General features: G+C 39.5%; 1 protein-coding gene across 4 annotated transcripts in view; it reads left to right on the forward strand.

Moving 5' to 3' along the window:
• Col14a1 (collagen type XIV alpha 1 chain) overlaps positions 1 to 18,944 on the forward strand; it is a 198,454-nt gene that overhangs the window by 51,120 nt on the left and 128,390 nt on the right. For all 4 annotated transcript variants that reach the window (XM_028871912.2, XM_028871908.2, XM_028871910.2 and 1 more), the window contains exons 6-9: positions 3,682 to 3,837; positions 4,672 to 4,791; positions 7,863 to 8,027; positions 13,862 to 14,023. In XM_028871912.2, coding sequence (XP_028727745.1) covers positions 3,682 to 3,837; positions 4,672 to 4,791; positions 7,863 to 8,027; positions 13,862 to 14,023 — 603 coding nt within the window. The remainder of the gene's footprint in view (positions 1 to 3,681; positions 3,838 to 4,671; positions 4,792 to 7,862; positions 8,028 to 13,861; positions 14,024 to 18,944) is intronic.

Consider the following 18,944-nt stretch of genomic DNA (forward strand, 5'->3'; position numbering starts at 1 on the left):
CAAACCAGGATGTGTATTAACTGGATTTTTATTAGGGATGAAATTGAATCTTCAGATCAACTTCAGCATAATTTATATCATTACTATGTTGAGTTTTCTAACTTACGAACACAGGCGTCTCTATACGTGTGTGAGTGGAGTTTTCCTTCGGTGTTCTCTGACTTGAACCACTGTTTCTATGTATGTTTTGGTAAATATATTCTTAAGCATTTTTCATCTTTAGAGCATTAGTAAGTGGCAATGCATCTATTAATTTTTGCCAGTTGAATGAACATACATTATATTTTACTATGATCTTGTTTTGGCCACTAAAATAATCAAATATTTCTTTGTTCACTCATTGACCATTATTTCTTGTCCTCTAGAGTGTCTGCTCCTGATTCTTTACTCTTGAAAGGAATGCTTTTCAGTTTTCCTGATTGTATAATGTTTCTTCTTGGTGTAATCTATCATTTTTCTTCTTATTCTGTTTGTTTGTTTGAGATAGTCTCCCCATACAACCCCAAATCTTGGTGATCCTCTTGCCTCGGACTTTCTAGTGATGTAGTTATAGGTGTCAACCACCATGCTTGGCTTTAAAAAATTTCTTTAAAGTGTTTTTGTTTATGTGAACAACTTTTCAAGCTTGAATATCATTAAAGTTATCAGTATTTTGACTTACAGTCAATTAATTTTATATTATACTTTGGGCCTAGATATAATTTGTTTATGAGTGAGCTTAATGAAGAAGATATTTTTATTGGAAATCATTTTGAAAATAGAAAAGTTAAGCTTCCTCACTCTTTTGAATAAGAAGAAGGAATTTTCACTCTATCATCTTTCCTAAGCCTGAGAAGATAGTTCAGTGAGAGAGTGCTTGCCTCAGATGAGTGTGGCCCCTGGTTCAATCCTTAGCTCAGCAAAAAACAGGCAGCCATGAAACCCAAGAGAGTGTAAGCCAAAAGAAAATTCTAAAAAAATATTTTGTACCTTTTCCAATTATCTAATAATATTTCTAGACGTTTTGAAAGAAACAAAACCACACCATTTGTGAGTAGGTGTTCTTCATTTAAAAACTAATAAAAAATGAGTTCTTGAAGCATAATAAGATAACGACTTCCCCAGATTATGACCAAAAAGCTAAGGAATTTCTGTCCCATGGACTGTGGCAGTATCTGGTTTAGACTGTTTAAAGTTATATTAGGGCTGGGTCCAGTGCAAAGCTGGTGTCTTTCTTCTATTAAATAAGGGGTATTTAGGGCCAAAAATGTAAGTAATCGCTCTGGATTGAGTTGTACTATTGAGCTTCCACAATGAAGACTGGAGTATTCCCTTGGCAAGCACATTTCCCAGCATCTGGTAAAAGGATCTGGGTCTTCCATGCATATTTATGTCTGGAAAAAAGAAATCAAGCTCCTTTAAGTAAATGTGGTATGGTAGATGCAAAGACAAATTTGTTAAGCTGCCTGTCTCTTTTGCCAGCCATAGTAGTTCGGCTGCCTTTTTATGATGGAAGAAGCATTTTGTTTTTTCAGTTTTTGAAAATTTCATACACATATATGATCTATCTTGGTCATATCCACCTCCCTCCCTCTTCAGCCCCCACCTTCCCCAACACATCTCTCTTCCAAATTCATTTTTTTTTTTGTCATGACCCACTGAATCCAATCAGTGCTGCCCATCTGCACGTGGATGTAGTGTCACCCACTTGGAGCAGCGGCCTACCCACCCATTCAAGGTGACTCTGCCTTCCTCAACAGTCACCAACAAACTGTCAGGAATTCCCCAGCTAGTGGTGGGTATCAGGAGCCCCTCCTTACTTAATGCTGGAATTTTTTACTGGCTTGATCTTGCGCAGGCCATCATAACCGCTATTAGTTTATGTGTATGACTGCCGCGCCATCTCCAGAAGAAAGCATTCACAGCATATACCCCCATCTTTTGGCTCTTACATTCTTTCTGCCTCCTCTTCCATGATCTTCCCTGAGTCTTGGATAGGGTGGTTGATATAGATTTTCCATCTGTGGCCATGTACTCAGAGACATTTATTTTTCAGCACTTTGAGCTGTTAAGAGTTTCTGGGTGGAGGTGGCATACACCTTTAATCCCAGCACCCGGGAGGCAGAGCCAGGTGGATCTCTGTGAGTACGAGGCCAGCCTGGTCTACAAAGTGAGATCCAGGACAGGCACCCAAATCTCAAAAAAGCCAAAAAAAAAAAAAAAGAGTTTCTGCATTAGCCATTCCCCACTGCCTTAAAGAGCATCTCTGACCAAGTTTGAGAGAACACAAATCTGGGGATATAAACATGAATGTTTAGAAGGCAGTTTGACACCATGATTGTTTAGCAAAATAGCAAAAGGTTCTCTCCCAGGGCTGATGACTTTCCTAACTATGGATTTTGACCATGCTCACAGTACTACATATGAATTCCCTCCTTTGTAGCAGACTTGAAAAATTCAATCAAGATAGCAGTTGCCCCCCCAACCTCCCCCACATGGTCTTGTCACTGTGGTGCCAGTGAGCACAATCTTGCCTATGGCTGATGGTGATTTTCTGCATTTTGGATTTCAATATGCAAATTATATTTCAAATATTGTTATGTTGTCATTTTAATGTTAAGGCATAAACCAAGTAGGGATTTTCTGGACTGGCAAAAATTAAAATTAATAAGAGCATGTATCTGCATGCATGCATGGGCACACATACATAATTACTTCTATTTTAGTATGAAAATCCAGCAAGGATGAGCAGTTATGGGTAGGATAATCCATAGTATGAAACAATGCCAGATAAGACACTAAAAGTGCCATAATATTTTCAAGGATTTAGAAACCACTTTAGGGATATCCTACCATCTCGGCTCTGTGTGAATGGAGATGGCTTTCACTTTTTCAAGCACAGACCTCTGCTTTCTTAGACAGCCATCTATGGTTGTGAAAAGAGCTTTCTTTTCCTCTTTCCCAGCATTCCTGCAGTGGATGGGCACCATCCCTGATGGTCAGACACTGGTGGTACCATGCCAACAACATGTTTTCCTTATGGATCATTATGTGAAGTACTCACTGAGCTATTGAAAACACCAGTTACCTAGCCCGTCTATATGGGTAAAATCTTATTGTCACATCGAAGTAATATGAAAATCTACAACAATAGCAACAAAACACAAAATAGACTTGGGAAGTCCTTGAGCCCTTCCTCCATTTTCTTTTTTCCAAAGGAGCACCTTACTTCATCAAAGGTCGCTGTGCCATTTTTTAGATTAAACACCTAGACTTGGTTTATCTAGTTAGGCTCTTCAGGGCCTTTGCGCTTCCTGGCCATTCGCCCAACCCGGGAGGATGGCCCTACCTGACACTGTTGAGACCTTTCCTGGAAAGAATCTACAGGCTGAAGCCCAAGGCTGGAAGATTTTGTACAGACACCCCTTTCTAAAGCACACAGCAGGGTGAGTTGCCAGGTTGGCCCGAACCTGACAGCACTTTGCTAATGCTTTCCAGAACCCTCCAGTCTGCTGCCAACCATTACTACACATTTTTCCTTGGAAGAATGAATTTAAGGGAAGAGTTACAGAAAAGATGGCAGCGTTGATGGGAACTTTATTGTGTTCTTAGCACTAAGTTATCTGAGTGACATTGAAATTGACTCCCACTTCTAAAAGTTCTGACAGTAACACATGTGCTTTTGTGGTCTGCACTTTGCAGAAGTAAAATTCTTCTGTGAGACTCCAGCCATCGCTGACATTGTCATCCTGGTGGATGGGTCATGGAGCATTGGGAGATTCAACTTCAGGCTGGTGCGGAATTTCTTGGAAAACCTGGTCACAGCATTCAACGTGGGCTCTGAGAAGACACGAATTGGTATACCTTATGGACCATAGAAGCTAGTTGCTGTTACAAAATTTCTGGGAAGATTTTTAAGAAATTCAGAAACCCTTTACGAAGCTACTTTCAAAGTTATTGAAGGATCAACTACGCTGTTGTTCCTGAACACACATATTCAGATCAATAAATATTTATTCCTAACAATTTTATATTATCTCTACAAATTTTCCAGTTTATGCTACCATTCACTTGACTATTGAAAACATTAATTCTGTGTTTACTCCTCCTTTTACTATTAATAATTATGAAGCTTTAGAACATAGCTTGCATAACAATTCATCACACAGCCATCTGTGTTTAAAAGAAGCAGCCAAGTCCAGGGAAATGTTGCATTGAAAAGCTGGAAATATCATCTTGGCATTATAATCTTTGTCAAGGTAATTCTAGTTAAGATAAAAAGAAAAAAAAAACTCTTGTAAATCTTTGTGTCATATTCTAAGCAATAAAATAATACATTTTGTATAAAAAGTCATAACTTTTAAGTAATTATTAAGGAATATCATTTCTTTGAGAATGAAAGGAAATAAATCTGGACCTTTCATCTACACATGACCAGCCTTTTTGCATTTAAGTGCCAAATACCTTGTTATTCAATAACTTCTAAATAACTAGAAAATATGTGAACTCCTCCACTCCTAGATACATCCATCTAGACTCCTTTAGCTGATGCCAGGACTTCTCTTTGAAAGCACATTGCCAGGCAAAGAAAAGGACGGCAGACAGATTATACCTTGAGTCATCACACTTTGGAGAGTGGTCATGTGATCCTGAGCAGCATGTAACTTCCAGTTTTCTCTTCCTTCTCTCCAGGACTGGCACAGTACAGTGGGGACCCCAGAATAGAGTGGCACTTGAATGCCTTTAACACCAAAGATGAAGTGATTGATGCTGTCCGAAGCCTTCCCTACAAAGGAGGGAACACTCTAACAGGTATGTTTTCTTTAATGCTCATTCTTAGCTAAATATTTTGCGGAAGAGCAATTGTATTACTTTATTTTGCTCTTTTTTAAGAGGTGGCATAGTGTTTTTTTAAACCATGTAACATCAAAAGCTCTTAGATGGCCTTTTTTTTTTTTATCAGATTATTAAGACTTAATATAATCCAATCCAAGATATACTGATTTTATACTTAGATTCTGAGGTGTGATGACAGAAAAATATTAAAAATGTTGGTTTTCCACAGTTAAACAAGTACATTTTCTTTAAGATCTATTTATTTATTTATATCTATTTATATTTATTTATTTATTTATTTATTTATTTATTTATTTATTTATTTATTATGTATACAGTGTTCTGCCTGCACTCCAGAAGAGGGCACCAGATCTCATTACAGATAGTTGTGAGCCACCATGTGGTTGCTGGGAATTGAACTCAGGACCTCTGGAAGAATATCCAGTGCTCCTAACTTCTGAGCCATCTCTCTAGCCCCACAACTATATTTTCTATACAAGTAGGAAACTTGCTATCTTCAGTAAAAGACTGCAGTTAATAGCACACAATATCCTTGAATCTGGACCCAGGTGTTGGCAGTGTTCATTGGCATGGTGGGACATGATGGTACACACAGTGCTGTGTGCATATTATGCACCCAGAAGTAAGGCTGCAGCGATGCACTGTGTGATGTGATATGGGTGAGTGCAGCCAGAAACACCTCAGATTCATTACATATGATTTATTTATCCATCTATCTATATACCTAGTTATTTGTATTTACTTGAGACAGTGTCTCACTTGTAGCCCTGGCTGACCAGGAACTCTTTGTGTAGACCAGGCTGACCTCAGACTCACAGAGATCATCCTGCCTCTGCCTCCCCAGTGCTGGGATTTAAGACGTGTGCCCTCTTGCCTGACTCATTGCATATTTGATTTTGAGTTAATTTGTGGTCCAGTGTATTCAGAAATCTTAACTGTTGGTGGATTTTTTTTTTGGCCAGCCTCATTACCCCAGATATATAGGGGTTCATGTGCCCCACAGTTTAGGAAGCTAGGCTCTAGAAGAAAATGAAGCCATCGTGGAAGTCAATAGCTGTCAGCAGCTTCCTGGTGTTTACCACCTTGGTAGTCTCTCCTTTCTCTTTCTTGAGACAGCTTAGCTATGTAGAACAGGCAGGGTTGGAACTCAGCCATCCCTTGCCTCTGCCTCCTGAGTGGTGGGATTCTGAGTGTGCATCTTCACACTCAATGTTATCTTATTTTTAATTAATGGTTTTTTCTTTTTTCTTATTTGAAACTTCAATTACTAATTACCATGAAAATATTTGAAGACTTTTAGCCCACTAGTATTTTTAATAAGTGATTAATACAGCTATATTAATATTAAAATTATATGTGGCCTGAGCATAAGTGGTTTGGGTAGATGTGATTTATTTAGGATTATTTTAGTTTTTTAGTGCACTAATGAGTTTAATGGATAAAGTAGATGACATACAATAACAAAGGAACAGTACAAGGAGAAAGATGGAAATTCAATTAAAAGATCCAAAAGAAATACTAGCTGTAGGAGGGGAACAAAAACCAAATAAACATCCACTATAAAACAAATGAAGAACATATTTGATGGGTTTAGTAGACTGGCCATGACTCATGAAGAATCTCTAAGCTTGACGAGCTCTGTAACAGAAAAGAGGAAAAAAAAAACCCAAACTAGAAATCCAAGGACTATAGAACAGCTGCATAGATACACGGATAACAGGAATTCCAGAAGAGAAGGGAGAAGGATGAATAATATTTGAGATATATTTGAGATAATAATATTCCCCAAATTAGCACCAAATTCTAGATTCCCTTCCTTCCTTCCTTCCTTCCTTCCTTCCTTCCTTCCTTCCTTCCTTCCTTCCTTCCTTCCTTCCTTCCTTCCTTCCTTCCTCTCTCTCTCTCTCTCTCTCTCTCTCTCTCTCTCTCTCTCTCTCTCTCTCTCTCTCTCCCCCTCCCTCCCTCCCTTCCCCTCCCTCTCTTCCTCTCTCCCTCTGTTTCTCCCTCCCTTTCTTCCTTCCTTTCTTTCTTTTGATTCTCGGGATTGAACCCAGGACTTTGTACAGGTTAGACATGGGCTCTAACACGGAGCTGCATCTCCAGCACCATTTGAACAGATTTTAACCTTAGAATAGCTGTTGCCTTCCACTAGCATATGGTTTGGATGCTCAGCTTTAGTCATGAAGATCTTAGTATGGACTTTTAGGCAAATGGTTGGCAACTTGATAAGTAATCTCCTTGCCAATTGGAAGCATACTCTAGTGGAATTTTTAATACCTGTGAAGAATTATTAAACACAGATACAATATTGCATGTTTTCTTATTCCTTTCCAGGTGAAAATTGCCCCAGAATGTAGTAGCATGAGTTTAGACTTCACTTGGGCATGTAGATTCATGGTTAGTTCAGTGAAGCATGTGTGAGGCTCTAGAGTCAATCTTTAGTCTTGTCCCCAAATAAAGGAAACGAATAAGTAAGATCTATGATACAGAAAAAGGGAGAGGTTTTATCATCTAACCTAATTCTTGATACTTAACAAGACTATAGTAAATGTTTGTTGAGTGATTTGGTTGTCTAAAAGATTTCTTGTAATAAAGAAGGTTGTTGTTTTATATATTAATTTAGAAAGAATAAAAAGAACATATTTCTTAAATAGCTGTGTGAGAGACAAAAATCCTTATTAAAGATTCATCCATGAGAAGTATATTATTAAGATGGATGAAATGCATTATTCTGCAGTAACTTGGCTGTTATTGCAATGTTTTCCATTCTCTGAAGAAAAGAAGTCTAAGGAAGAATCCAGACCATGTTATCATCTATGTTGTATACTCTGATGCAATAGCAGGTTATTTTTTTTATTACCTTTATTCTAGTGGATTTGGGCTTTTCATTAGCTTCTATCGAATTGTTGTGAAAATGAAGGCTCACATCTAATAAAAACCCTTTTAGCTCTACTCATCACGGGGATACGATTTCCAAACTAGAATACTCTAATTAGAAATGTTTGGTTTGTGTTTATTTCTCCTAGGTCTTGCTCTGAACTTCATTTTTGAGAATAGCTTTAAACCAGAAGCAGGATCGAGGAGTGGGGTTTCCAAGATCGGCATTTTAATCACAGATGGAAAATCCCAAGATGATATTATCCCACCCTCTAGAAATCTCCGTGAATCTGGTGTAGAGCTGTTTGCCATAGGTATGCTTTCTTTTTAAAATCTCATTTTGTTATGTATGTGTTTACTGCTTTTTTATTTAGCATGTATCAGTGGAAAAGTGTGTGTGTGTGTGTGTGTGTGTGTGTGTGTGTGTGTGTGTATGTGTGTTCAGAGGATAACTTGTGATGGTTGGTTCTCTGCTTCCACCGTGTGAGTCTCAAGAATGGAATTCACTGGGCTTGGCAGGAAGTACCTTTCCCCTCCAAGCCATCTAACCAATTGTTTGTTTTTAAGACAGTTCTGGCTAGTAGCTGACATTGCTCTTGAACTTGGGATCCTCTTTCTGTTTGAGTGTTGGGATTACAGGTGCCAACACACCCAACCGCAGGATGTTGCTATGTGTCTCGAATGGTCCAGCTTCCGTTGTGGATATAGGTACACACCACTAGTGTAGCATGCACCACTTCGAAAGCCAGAGACCAGAGCACTTTCTGTATCAGGCTTTCCATCTGAGTCCAGCTTCCTTGCATTTAAAATAAGAGTGATTCTGTCACGCACACCACAGTGTTTGGAACTTTTAAGACAAACACTGAGCACCAAACTTTTGAAAAGGCATATAGTGATGTGCTAAAGTTAGATTCACATTTGTTTCCATTTAATCAGTCAGGATTTGCTCTTCAGGGTCAGTTTATAGCTGTCTGCTAGTTGTACTAGAAGAAATCACTTCCCACATACTCAAGGAATTAAGAGGCCTGAAGCTATTAAAGACATGTGGTGTTGCCGACTTGCATCAAGCACTCTCAAAGCTATCATTTTATGAAACAGGATATACACAACAGATCCAGAATAATTACAAAATATTTACATGATAAGCTTTGCCTTCAATTAAAATGTTTACAATTTCTCTGGCAAGAGGAAGGTCTTCTGTTTAGCAGAGACCAATAAACTCTGGCAGAAAACAAAATAAAACGACAGCCTGATTCCCAAGGACACCGAAACATTAATCAAAATGGTGTAGCAAATCCCTCACCAGGGCTCTGAAGACACTTACAGTCTCTTGTTATGAATGACCCACTTAGTTATATTTACACAGTTAATTATTCTGGTGTCAATCTTTAGTCTCATTAGGATGTTCTTATCAAGAACCTGCTTGTCTTTTCATGGACTTTCTGTATTCTTCATCAGCAGAGAATACTTTCAGGTTCTGCAGAGGTCAGGAAAGGTATCAGTGGATACAGTACTGAAATGGACACCAGGCTTCTGTTCCAATTCTACTTACTTAGTTAGGGTTTCTGTAACTAGAGTTTTCCTGCCTTGCCCACAGTCAGGACAAATCTCTGTCACCCACCAGTCCCACAGCCGCTCAGACCCAACCAAGTAAACACAGAGACTTATATTGCTTATAAACTGTATGGCTGTGGCAGGTTTCTTGCTAACTGTTCTTATATCTTAAATTAATCCATTTCCATAAATCTATACCTTGCCACGTGGCTCGTGGCTTACCGGCATCTTCACATGCTGCTTGTCCTGGCAGTGACTCCTTCCGCCTTCCTGTTCTATCTTTTCTCCTCTCTGTTAGTCCTGCCTATACTTCCTGCCTAGCCACTGGCCAATCAGTGTTTTATTTATTGACCAATCAGAGTAATTTGACATACAGACCATCCCACAGCAGGTTTCTATTGCTATGAAGAAACACTGTAACCATGGCAACTCTTACGATGTTTAATTAGAGCTGGTTTACAGTTCAGCGGTTTAGTCCATCATCAGCATGGTGGGAAGCATGGCAGCATGCAGGCAGACGTGGTGCTGGAGAGGATGCTGAGAGTTCTACATCTGGATCCTTAGGCAGCAGGGATGTGGAGTGAGCCTCCGGGCCTAGGTTGAACTTCTGAGACCTCCAAGCCCACTTCCGGTGACACACTTCCTCCCACAATGCCACACCTACTCCAACAAGGCCATACCTCCTAATAATACCACCCCCTATTGGTATATGGCTTCCACTTCATTCAAACTACCACACTACGAAATTGAAATAACGAGGGAGATGGTGTCTGGCAAGCTATGCTTTAAAAAAATACCCAGATCAGGCTACATATAGTGGTGTATGCCTTTAATTACAACATGTAGGAGGTAAAGGTAGGCAGGTCTCTCTAAGTTCCATGCCAGCCTGGTCCACATAGAGAGTTCTACACCAGCCAGAGATATCTGTGAGACTCAGTACTTTGAAAACGCTCTTCAGGGTTGACTGACAGACCCATTGGAGTACCCTTTCCATGACGGCTGGTTCGTTTTTCTCCTTAGAGAAAGATCTTAAAAGATTCCTGTTTACACATTTTATTTTATTCTTATTTTTTATAGTAGAGCATATTGCTGCTTGGTCACTATTTTTTAGGACTTTTTTTTTTAAAGAAAGGAAAATGTTTAATTGGGGCTGGCTTACAGGTTCAGAGGTTTAGTCCATTGTCATCATGGTGGGAAGCATGGTAGACATGGTGCAGGAGAAAGAGCTGAGAGTTCTACATCTGGATCAGCAGGCAGAAAGAAGAGAGCTTTTTTGTTTGTTTTGTTTTTATGAGACAGGGTTTCTCTGTGTAATTCTGGAACTCACTCTGTAGACCAGGCTGGCTTTGAACTCAGCGATCTGCCTGTCTCTGAGTACTGACACTAAAGGTGTGCACCATCACTGCCGGCATAGGACTTATTTCCTACAGTGTTTGACGTGTCTGACAATAGCTGCAGAAACCAGTGACACTGTATTCTTCTTCCCTTCTTTTCTAACTCCCTGCACCCTCTCTGAACACTGAGTCACTGGAGGGTAAGACAGTACCTTCATCTCTCCTTCCCATACCCCACCTAGTGTCAACACTTGCCAAGTGCTCTGTAAAGGACCTGGTGGTCTCAAATATTTCAGAGGTATCACCATTACTCTTAGCATTGAAAATCAAGATGCTCATAAATGGTGCATCTAAGCAAAGTTATTTTTGTTTATTTATTTATTTATTTTTTGTTTATTTTGTTTATTTTTGTTTGTTTATTATTTTGTTCAAGTAAGCAGGGGATATTGTTTTGCACTATACAACTGTTACTGCTGCATTTTTCCATTCATAGAAGAGGAAATAAAAGAGGTCCAAGGGAAAAAATTAAAAATGGCTCATATTCAAACTTTGCCTTAGTTATTTTTATATCCCTGTTATTTTGCTTGCATGTGGTTGTGGAAGACAAGGTGAGTATTGTATCCTAGCGGTATGGAGGAGCCATCTCATACCAGTTTTCGAGAGCCAGCTGTCCAGCTGTGTATACTGCAGCCCTCATTTGCATCTTTGGACCTCACATAGGTGCTTGACATAAGGCGTAGGTATCTATATTAGAGAACATGGTAGATACTGGAAATGAGGGCAGACAGATGACTGTTGAGTATTTAGCAGCATACTCCTGGGACACAGAAGGGCAATAAACCATGCTATCATTTTTGTCTTGGGAACTGATTCAGTTGCTTTTACTAGGCATTAACATTTATTACTCTGAAGTTGAACAGTGCATCTTTCAGAGCTGCCAATGAGAGAAAAAAATGCCTATAATCCATTCTTAGACTTGCTGTTCAGATTGTGGGTTATAGAATGCTTTATTCAAGACTCACTTGCTTCACTGTGTGCCAGGCATTGTGGTGAACTCTGGGACGCAAAGATGAGTGGCGCAAAACTCCTGACTGCACAAATTCCTTCCAAGTCATCACCACGATTTCCTTTATTTTCCATGCAGTTGCAACAGTCAAAGTATTTTATTCATGAAGACAGGGAAGCAAAAATATGGGAAGGGGGAGAGACTAAATCTTTTCTATCAAGTGTAGACTTGCATGACATGAGAAAACATTCTCTCCACTAAGTTTTAGCCCACAATCGATGTTATATTGACTCGGTTGTGTATTCTAGAAGCCCTTTGGCAAGAAACTTCTGATACACATATCTTAAGTCCGTCATCCCGTAAAGAAAGCCTCTGCAGAAGAGCAAAGCAAATGGAGGATTATTTTGTGTGTTTATCCTGAATTTTATGCTTTTGTTACTAATCCTTAGAAGAGTGTTTAAACAAAACTTGGTGAATTCATCTAGATGTTGTTTGAACTTCTCTGGAAACTTCCTGGAAATGAGCAATATTATTGCTCGTGCAGCCTCCTAGTCACATAATTCAGTGACTACTAAAGCTTTTTTACTTAGCATGCTGAGTGTGAAAGAAGTGTCCTTGGCCCAGCCAGGCATATAAGAACTCACCCGTGCTGCTCCAGGCGTCTCTGGCGGACATCTAAAATGCCCCTCTTTAACACCCTCAGATGGTTGGCACTGCAGGAATTTCTAAAGAAATCCTCCTTGTTTGCTGACTCTTGGAGAAATCTCCCCTCACAGCCATGAAACCTACTCATGTGCCTCTCCTTTTCCATCTCCAAGTTCCTTTGCTTTTTGTGATGTACCGTTGGAGAGGCAGCACGGTGTCGTGAAACCACCGCACGCTTTCCAGACAAGTTCGTGAACTGTGCGTGTGTAGAGCAGCAGAAACAACAGTGATTGTTGTGAGGCTTGAGTGCATCGATGACATGGACAGCGCAGTGCTGGGGGCAGAGTAAACGTACTGCAAGTGTCTCCAGCCCCTGCCTTTGTCCTACGATTTTGCACTTTCTTCCAGACACTCAGCATTCTGCTTTACCTGTGGTGACGCACTTCAATAGAGACAGTAGAAGGAACAGAACTTCCTTATGTGATCCATCAAAATTTGTAGAGATCACTGGGCAGTAAATTGTGTTTGAGTCCATTAAAAAATATCTTCACCCATATTTCGCTGTGGTTTAGTACTATATAAAGTAATTATGTATATAAAGTTTTCATTCTAGCAGTATTTCCCAGTTTTATTTTTTTTTGAGGTGAAGCATCTCACATTACAGATCAGGCTCACCTGGAACTCACAATGTAGCCCAAGCTAGCCTTGAACTCATGACAGTCCTCCTGCCTCCAGAGTGCTGAGATTATAAGCATGCTTCCAAATGTAAATAAACTTACTTTGCAGAAGTTTAAACCTGAAGATGGATAGTTTGGGTACTAGTTTAGTTACTCTTGATACTGCGATACTTGTGGAAGATAGAAGATATACCAGATATCTTCCTGTTGGGGTGCATTGAGCAAGATCACTACCTAATTACTTAGGACACGACTCACAAGAAACATTCCCTTTTTCATTTCCTTTGGTTTTTGAAATGGAGCCTCACTATGTAGTACTATTTGGTCTAGGATTTGCTCTGTAGACCAAGCTGGCTGTGGATTCACAGAAATCTGCCTGCCTTCGCCTCCCAAGTGCTGTGAGTCAAAGTGTGTGCCATCACACTCCACCATATGCTTTCTTCTGGAATTAAAACAAAACACTCTAATGAATAAATACTGTGCGTTCAGTATATCCCCCTCAACCCTCCCACCCTGCCTTTTCTTTCACCTCCCCCTTTTGAGAGTCCCCCTTCTTCCCCTAAAAAGTTTGGTTTGTATTTTCATGTCATATTTATGAACAAGATTTTATATATGTACCTAAAATCTAGGACAATAAATGAGAAAAATACAGTATATGTCTTTCAGAGACTGGCTTAATTAAATGATTATCTCCATTTACATCCACTTTCCTGTAAATGACATAATTCCTCCCTGTGGCTGAAAAATATTATCATGTATATATGCCACATTTTCTTTATCCACTTCAATGTTATTGGACCCATAATTCAATCCAACCATCCAAGTAGAGGATGCTTTGGTTGTGATAAAGTCCGATTGGGTGAACTCCACTCTAGTTGCTCTTTCTAATGAGGCATTGAGATCATCCTCCTCCCTCTCATTCTCAATGACAGGGGTTAAAAATGCTGACCTGAATGAGCTGCAGGAGATCGCCTCTGAGCCGGACAGCACTCATGTGTACAATGTTGCTGAATTCGACCTGATGCACACTGTGGTGGAGAGCCTGACTAGGACTGTGTGCTCCAGAGTAGAAGAGCAAGACAAGGAGATTAAAGGTAAGGAACTCAGAGAGGGTCTGTGGACGTGGGCAGCACAAGGTGCACAGGTTTGCCATCGTCTTCACAGGTCTCTAAGCACACACCCATATCTAGCACTGTGTACAGCCCTATCACTGTGGACACTGAACTGCACATGAGAGAAAACACGTCCACAGATTTATCAGGCTCACGGGTCTGTTACCATGCACATAGGTCGATCACCATGCACACACGTCAATCATGGTGGGCACATGGACTCTAAAAACTCCTATTTTGTTTTTCAAGTTGACTTTCTTAATACTCCATTTCTTTCTGGTGTCTGAGTCATCAGTCAAAAGGAGACATACTCATTGGCAGTCTTGTGAGGGTAAGGGACACCTGCTTTGACCAGTAGGGGCTTTTCTCTGAATTGTTAACATTTAAAACATTCTGTTCTTTAAATAAAATGCTCAATTTTGAGATAATTATATGATCACATAAGTTGTAAGGAACAGCACACAAAGAGCTAGCATCTTCTTTTCCAGTTTTCCCCTATGGCAGCACCTTGTAGCACCACCATAGCTTCGGTGTGCGATGAGTAGCGGTAGATTCGGTATGGAAAACATTTCCATCACAGGAATACTCCTGCAGCTGTTCCCAAACAGTCTCACATCCTTTTAGCACCCTCTTGCTAATTCTTGACAGCCAATAGAGTGGTCTCCATTTCTATTCTTTTTTGTTTTCATTTCAAACCTATGATACAAATGAAATTTTTGAATATTCAGCCTTTGGGGATTGGATTTTTTTTTTCATGCAGAATAATTCCCTGGAGATTTATCCACAGTGTATGTGTATCGATAGCTCTTTGTTTTCATTGTAGGGCTATCTTCTGTAGGATGGATGTGCCGCCATTTGTTTAAGCATCTGCATGTTCTGGATGCTTTCCAGTTTGAGGGTACTATGATAAAGCTGCTGTGAATATTTGTTTATTAATTTTTGTGTAAATATATATTTGAATTTCTCTGGAATAATGCCCAGGAATGCAGTGACTGAACAGTATCTCGAGTGCATGTTTAGTTCAGTTTGGTTCTCATTAGGAAACTGTCAGACTATTTGTAGAGTCTATAATTTATTTTCCAGTGGCAACATGTGAGTGATCCAGTTGCTATGCATTGACACCTATATTCATGTTCTTTTTGGTTTTCTCTTCTGTTTGTCCTCTGAGGTGAAACACCTCTAAAGACACATTCATTACAAAGACATGAGGCATTTCCTAGTTGAACGTTGTGTACCACCATCAATTCGGTATAATTCTGTAGTTTCATTTCAGGCTCTTTGGCCTGTTCCTTTAGGTCATCTTGTCAAATTTTCTTACAGTAATAATTTTTAATTTACTGTAGCTATATAATAAGTCTTTAAATTGTGTAGACTTGAGTACTTCTATTTCATTATTATTTATTTATTTACAGATTTCCGTGACTTCTATGTAGACATCAGGTTACAGCCTTTGGGAGTTGATTCTCTCCTCTCCTCCCACTTTATAGAGACAGTGTCTCTCTTGTTTCTGCTGCTGTGCTATTTGAGGCTGGCTGGGCAAGACATTCCAGCCTAGCCTGCTCTCTCTCTCTCCCATGCCTCTGCAGGAATGGTGGGGGTGCAGATGCAGACCACCACACCCTTGGGTTCTGGGGATCTAACCAAGATGTGACTTGCTCATGCTTTTACCCATTGGGCCATCTTCTCAGCCCTTGATTACTCTTTTTAAGTTCTTAAAAACTCTTTCCAATGATTTTTTTATTTAAAAATTTTTAAATTAATTTTACATACCAACCACAGATCCCCCTCCTGTTCCTCTGCAGCCTTCTCCTCCGACCCACCCCCATCCCATTTCTTTATTAATCTACTAAATACTAGGATATTTTTATTCCATAAAAACTGTACTTGGATTTTTGATAAGAAATGCATCACATAAGTTATCAGTTACCAAATATCCACTTGGGTGAAAGAATCAACTTTTGGTGTCTGGTCCATGAATATAGTACACCTGTCCATATGGTTAGATATGATTTTATTTCTTTCATTAGCATTTTATAGTTTTCAGGGCTTATGAGTCCTATCGCTTATTTACTATAAAGGCTTTGTTAGAATTGTACAAATTATTTATCTTTATATGAATGATTTTGATTGAATTTTTAATTTCAGTGTCCACATGTTTATTTCTTGCAAACAGAAATAAATTTGATTTTTGCATATTTGTCATGTGTACCATATATATGACTTGAAATTACTCATTAGGTTAGGGATTTTCTTCTGGATTTAAAATAGCTTTTTTTTTATATAGAAAATCATTTAATTTGTGAATGCAAATCATTTGTTTTTTCTTTTTTTTTATTTCTGCAACTTTTATTTCACATTCTTACCTTATTGCATTTGCTATAATTTTCCACGCAAAGTTTCATGTCACTATTGCATAGGGATATTGTTGCCTAATTCTCTGCTGTAGAAAGAACATTTTGGTTTTCTGGGAATTGGCCCATTTTATAAATGTTGGAGAATTGTGTAGAGTTCTTCACACTCTACTATTATATACACTCTTTTGATATCTGTAGGGTCTATAGTAATGGCTTCAAATTTCTCTCTGATATTGGTGAGTGACATGTACAAAATTCTCTTACCTTCAGCCATTTTTTCTTTGCTACAACTGTGTGTCATAAACTGTGGTATTCCCTATTTCTCTGTATATGGTAGAATTATACTAGAAAATTTATAACTCCTGCTTCAGTCATCAAACAGAGTATCCTGAAACAATGTCTCCTATTGCTCGGGGTACTTTTTGCACTTGCTGTGTATCTGAGGATGACCTTGAACTTCTGACCCTTCTGCTTCCACTTTGCAGTACTGGGATTACAGGTGTGTGCCAGTATGCCCAGTTTATGGGGTTCTGGAGATTAGTTAGACTCACGACTTAATGCATGATAGACAAGTACTCTGTCAACTGGGCTGTATCCCCAGCTCATCTACTTCCCTCCCTTCCTCCTTCCCTCCCTCCCTCCTTCCCTCTCTTCCTCTCTCCCTTCTTTTATTTCATATCCTGTCTGTAGTTTTCCCCCTCCTCTCCTTCCAGTCCCTCCCCCAACCTCCCTTCTACTCCCTGATTCACTCTTCCTCCATTTCTATTCGGAAAACGGCAGACCTCTGCAGCTCATATTAAACATAATTGGGAAAATTTAAGAGAATACATTTTATTATGTTTCCATTATTTTATGTTTTCTGATCCTTTTTAAATAATTTTATTTCTAGGGAGACAGCAATGTCACTTTAGCCCCTTTAAAAGGATAGTCTGTTGGTGACAAAGTTTCTTCTTTTTTTTCTGAGAATATCTTGGTTTTCCCTACATTGCTGGCACATGTCTTTGCTGGATGTTGAGATCTTGTTAAACAATTTTATTTCTGAACATTCAGAGTGTGTCTCTTCCTCTTGGTTTCCAGGGTTTTATAAATTGTTTTCCTTCTCCAGGTAAGGGGCATTTCTTTCATTATTTTAAAGATGTTTCCCCTATCATATTTAATGTTCAGAAGTTTGAGTGTGGTTGGCTTAGTGTGAATCCTTGTGTCTCTATCTTGAACAGAGTAAATTTTGTTTCTTCACATACTGCTTGGGTCCTAACTTCTTTTTCATCCTCTTTTAAGATTCTGATGTTATGAATTCAAGATATTTTGTTGTATTCCCATGTGTAGTTGAGTCTCTGTTATTATCACTTGTAGCTTTTTAAAAAATATTCTGAGACAGGTTATGTAGCACACACTGGCTTTGAACTAACTGTAGCTCACTTTGGCTTTGAACTCATCCTGCAACCAGGATCTAAGGGCCTTGAATTCCTAATCTGCTGTATCCACCTCCTGATGTGCAGGTAGTGGTGGACCTCAACACCCAGTTCTGCTGAGTTTTGAGTCTGATGGTTCTTTCTCATTTTGACCATGCCGTGTCTGTTCTAGCAAATAAGCTTGTTGATTCTTCCCTCTGTCCACATTGATGCTATTGAGCCCACTCATTAATTTTACTAACGATTTTTTTATTTTCTGGGAGTTTTGTGTTACTGGTTTTAAGTGTGTTTTTCATTGTCCGTTTGCACGAAAGCATTCCACGGTGGCTGCACTTTCTCTGATAGTGCCCTGCCAAGAGTGGAGAGTGATACTGCATTTTTGCTAGTCGGATTAGAAGTCTGGGTTACTTCTTTTACATACTTTAGTTTCTTAGGAGAAAAGGGCTACTTACTGGCCTGCTGTTAATCTACACCTTATTAGAGAAGCAGAAATCTCTCACTTTGTTCCTGAGGTGGCCTCTACTGACGGTAGAGTGGGAGTGGCCTCCATATTGTAGGAAAGTTGTGAAAGACCTGACACACTGCTGTATCTCCCCACATGAAGGAGGGTTATATCATGATTAACAGGCTGGGTGGAGCTTAAGCAGGCCCTTTCTGTGATCAACACTGCTGTCACAGATAGGGAGGATGGGGTAGGAAGAGTTTCCTTACTCTCCCTCCCAGCCTGGCTTGGATGGAGGGATGGGGATGGATGTTGTGATACACTATGAAAACCAAATCAGAGTAGAATTTGGGGGCCCGTTCAGCCTTTGGCTGCCATGGTAACAGTATCAGAGTGGTAGAGTGCAGCTCTTTTCCTTAGTGCATGCCTGGAGTTACTGTCTGAAAGCTTCTGTCTTTGTGCGCTAGCTTTTTCCTGGTCCTTTGGTAATAGAGAACAGTCCTTGTTGGAATGGCTTTTGTCTGGATACATTGATGTTTCTGTGTTACCTGATGCTTTTCCCTTTCTGTTAGGGACATCTGAGTGCTAAAGAGAAAGGAAAACTGCTTCTGTGATGTTCCTTGGGTCCTGCAGTGCTTCTGGCCTCCACCTTTTTCTCTCTGACTTCAGTGTCTTTTTATGCTTGGCTTGTACAT

This window comes from Peromyscus leucopus, chromosome 20 (genome assembly GCF_004664715.2).
Source record: "Peromyscus leucopus breed LL Stock chromosome 20, UCI_PerLeu_2.1, whole genome shotgun sequence".
Classification (NCBI taxonomy): Eukaryota; Metazoa; Chordata; class Mammalia; order Rodentia; family Cricetidae; genus Peromyscus; species Peromyscus leucopus.